This window comes from Coptis chinensis, chromosome 2 (assembly GCF_015680905.1).
Source record: "Coptis chinensis isolate HL-2020 chromosome 2, ASM1568090v1, whole genome shotgun sequence".
NCBI lineage: Eukaryota > Viridiplantae > Streptophyta > Magnoliopsida > Ranunculales > Ranunculaceae > Coptis > Coptis chinensis.
The window spans coordinates 87,662,317-87,666,639 of NC_141457.1; the positions used below are offsets into that span (position 1 = coordinate 87,662,317).

At 35.5% G+C, this 4,323-nt stretch overlaps 1 protein-coding gene across 1 annotated transcript; it reads left to right on the forward strand.

Moving 5' to 3' along the window:
* Nucleotides 1-1,665: 1,665 nt before the first annotated feature.
* LOC147518636 (protein FAR1-RELATED SEQUENCE 5-like) lies at nucleotides 1,666-3,955 on the forward strand. The gene is made up of 5 exons (XM_086593969.1): nucleotides 1,666-1,867; nucleotides 2,780-2,966; nucleotides 3,018-3,212; nucleotides 3,306-3,781; nucleotides 3,879-3,955. The coding sequence occupies exons 1-5, from the start codon at nucleotides 1,666-1,668 to the stop codon at nucleotides 3,953-3,955; spliced, it is 1,137 nt and encodes a 378-aa protein (XP_086450095.1).
* Nucleotides 3,956-4,323: the final 368 nt, after the last annotated feature.

The following is a 4,323-nucleotide window of genomic DNA, read 5'->3' on the forward strand; positions in this document are numbered from 1 at the left end:
ACTCGACCTATCCTACCAAACCCACGTGAGTAAGGTAACTTGACTAAAACGTACGACTATACGGACATTGGACTTTGGACTTTGGACTTGGGTCTTTGGACTTCGGACTTTGGACTATGGACCTCAGACTTAAGAAAATAAGTAACTGAAATCAATAAACGTGTATAAAGAGAGTTTTTATCACAATGCAAAATACAATACAAAATAACGATGTGTCCTCTGTTAATTCAAACGATGTACATAATCACGAACTAGATTACAATATAGGACAAATCAGACTTTCGAATCAACACGATCGTAATGTGTTTCCATTGCAAACAACATCTTCAAACCCAAATAATGCAAACTTAATATACAAAAAAAAAGTATCATGTGAAAGGAAACATGAAAATGAATATACTGAAAGTAGGTTCAAGAACAGATTATGAGGCATCAACAATCACTTGGTTTCTTTTTTTTTTTTAAAGTTTTATCAGAATGCACACTGCCAAGAACAAACAACATGAGTCGCACCAACAGCAAAGACAGGTGTTTTTTTGGTGTAGCAATGGGCAATGGTGTTTGCATTACTTGTTATTTTTCTAGTTACATGAAATCATGGGTAATGCAATAGTTATTTGATTATTGCAATGGGCATAGTGGAATGGGCATTTGATTTTAAGTAATCTGTGAGGAGGGTAACAAGTAATCACCATACCTCACGGGTTAAATGTTTAATGTTAAAATAACAGAAAAATAACAAATAACAAATAATGCAATGAGCAACAAGGGAAGTAACTAACCTGGGGTTAAAGCTTGCGATGACCTTGAATGCCGGAGTGGGTTTTTCAATTTGGAGTTTTCGGAGTTTGGAGTGTTTTTCAACTTAGTTGGTTTCGGACATTGTTTCACGAAGGTATTTGTTCACCAATTTTTGTTTTGTGTTTTGTTGAGTTTATGGGCTGGGCTTTAAGGACACAAACAGTAGTATGTCACGGTAGGATGTCACCCTATCCCCTCCGATCGATATATACATAAATATTATTTTGCTCTAGTCAGGACTTCCCAGATAAAAAAAACTTCTGGACCAAACAAATTCACGTGACTTTTTTTTTCTCTCTATTTTCTCTCCACTTTTTTCTCCAGCCCCACCTTTTCTCTCTCTTCTCTTTCCACATATTCACGCTCTCTCTCTCTCTCTCTCTCTCTCTCTCTCTCCATTCTTACCTCACACACTCTCTCTCCACTTTATTTCACGTGAACTCAAACCATTTCTTATTCTCTCTCCTCTCTCTCTCCAATTTTGCTTCTCACGCCTCTCTCCTCTCTCTCTTTTAATTCTTTTATCCACACTTCTCAACTTCCTACCCCACCTTCACTATCACCTCAATATCACCACCACACTTTTTCCACTTTTTAAGAGTGTTTCAATGTGGAACAAATTAGCCAACGCTAGACTACATTTGCTTTTCAGCATCAGTGCACTGGTACGCTCAAATTTTTTCCTGTTTTTTTTCTCAAATATTTATTATTAAATGCTAATTAATTATATTCTGTTTTCAACATATTGAGGTGGTATGATCAATTTATATATACATTTAATTTCTCAAAAATTATTATTAAATGCCAACTAATTATAATTTAGCTCATATTTTGAAATTGTTATGCATGTGTAGCATCTATTGAATGGATATGGAGTTTGAACATTCAGACTTAGATGAAGAAGAACAAGCTGATATGGTTTATATGCCTGAAGTAAAGGAAGATTGCAAACCGAAAATAGGACAAGAATTTCACTCTTTGGATGAAGCTTATGAATTTTACAACAATTATGCAAAAGTGGTTGGATTTAGTATACGAAGTAATTCTACTAAAAGGGATAAAGAAGGCAATGAAATAACTAGGAAGGAGTATTGTTGTTTCAAAGAGGGGAAATCTAAACAGAAAAATGAAAGATAAAAGAAAAGGCGTCGGGGGATTGTTCGTGAGGGTTGTAAGGCAAAATTGTCAATTTTGAAGAATAAATTGAAGTCGGGTTACAGCATTAGCCAATTTATCGAGGTCCACAACCATTCACTTTCGACCCCTCATAAAGTACATCTATTAAGATTTCACCGTGGCGTATCTGATACAAAAAAGTCATTGTCTAATCTTTTATCATCTGCTAATATACCTATAAACCAGCAAATTAGTATTCTTTCAATGGAAGCGGGTGGAATAGAAAATATTGGTTGTACAGAAAAAGACCTTAGAAATTTTGTTAGAGATTCAAAGAGCTTAGTAGATGGGCATGATGCAGAGATATTGATGGAATATTTTTTGTCATAGCAAGAAATGAATTCTTCATTTTCTTTCAAAACTGAGACCGGTGATGAAGATAGGTTGACTCATTGTTTCTGGGCTGATGCAGAGGCAATAAGGGCGTACAAGCTTTACGGTGATGTAGTAGTGTTTGATACAACCTACAAAACCAATAAATATGGTATGATATTTGCACCATTTGTAGGGGTGGATAAACATCGCCAGACTGTAATATTTGGTTGTGCATTCCTGTGTGATGAGGCGACAGAATCATTCATTTGGCTACTCCAAAAATGGATGGAAGTAATGTCAATTGGCTCTCCTAAAATGATTATCACCGATCAAGACCCCACTATGTCAAAAGCTATTGCTTAAGCTCTTCCAAATACATATCACCGATACTGCATTTGGCATATTCTGAACAAGTTTTCTGAAAAATTGGATGCAATCATCTATAGAGATCACTATACTGCGTTTCAAAAATGCATTTGGAATACAGAGTCTGGGGAAGAGTTTGAGGTAAAGTGGCAAGATACAATAGGGAAAAGCGAACTAAAAGATAACACTTGGTTAGCTGCTTTGTATGGTATGCGGTCTAAGTGGGTTTCGTCATTTGTGAAACACATTTTCGCTACCGGCATGTCAAGTAGTCAAAGGGCAGAAAGTTCACATGCATTTTTCAAGAGGTATGTCTCTAAAGAAAATTCTTTAAAAGAATTTGTTACGTGATTTAATAGGGCATTTGAATACCAGCTTCATAAAGAATTGCAAGCTGATCATGTTGATAGCAATGAGCGTCCCGTGATGAAAACCTCAATTTCTATGGAGAAACAGATGGCATATATTTATACATTGTCTATTTTTCTTAGATTTCAGAATGAGTTGTGGGAGAGTTTGGAGTACTTTATTGAAAGTTCAGTAGATAATGAAAAGTAGGTTGTCTACATGGTGAAAAGGCCAAGTGCAAAAGATTTTAGACCGCGGAAAGTTGTATATGATATGGCTCTAAATTTTGCTACCTGTAGCTGTAAGAAATTTGAATTTGAAGGAATTCCTTGTAGACACATTTTGGCTTATATACTGCGTAGATGGAAGAAAGACACAAAATTGGAAGAAATAATAACAGATGGTGGGAAAGAGGTGAATGAAAATAGTAACAACTTTATGTTGTTGAGACACACAAAATTATCTCATCTTACTTCAAGGGTACTTGATGACACTGTAGTTTGTGAAGAGGCAAGTGAAGTATATAAAGAACATTTGAAAGTGGTACATGAAAAGATTAAGGAAGTGCTGGCTATTAAAGGAGTTGGAATTTCTCCAATAGAAAAAACGCATCGACATGTGACTTTGAATGAGCCTAATCCTGTTAGAGCAAAAGACAGTGGAAAACATAGATTACAAGGGGGAAAAGAGAAGGCACAGGTTCAAGCAAGTCAACTAAGGCGTTGTAATGGATGTGGACTTACTGGGCAATCACATGACAAAGAAACTGTCCGAAGTTGATTGGTAATGTTCGATTGCTTACTATTTTTATTTAATACTTACTCTTTTATTTTTATTTTTATTTGTACTGAGCTTAATATTGGATGTTATAGGTTCAACTGACACTCAAAGTCCAGCTGATGGTGGTGGTAACTCTTCAGCCTCTACAGAAGTTGAACGCTTGCCTTGAGTGGACCATAATAGTGAATTGGTGGTGCTATCCATTTGTGAAATGGAGTTAGTAGTTTTATTTCTTTGGTAAATTAAATGGGGTTCGTAGCTAGAATCAGCACTGTTATTTAGTATGTGGATTAGCGGAAAAAAATAACTATTCTTTAGTATATGAATTGAGGTGTTTCTATTTTAATTTTTTAAGCTAATGAATTCTTAAACTTATAACTTTTAATGACCTTCAGCTAGTACTCGGTACAAGTTTGCTAAAGACCACTGTTTCTGGCATAAATTTGTAGTACGTGATGGGACCGTAATTCTATTGTTCTTGTAAAGAGAACTTAATTAGTCAAGGTAATATAAAACTCTGCCAAACCTCAAACACAC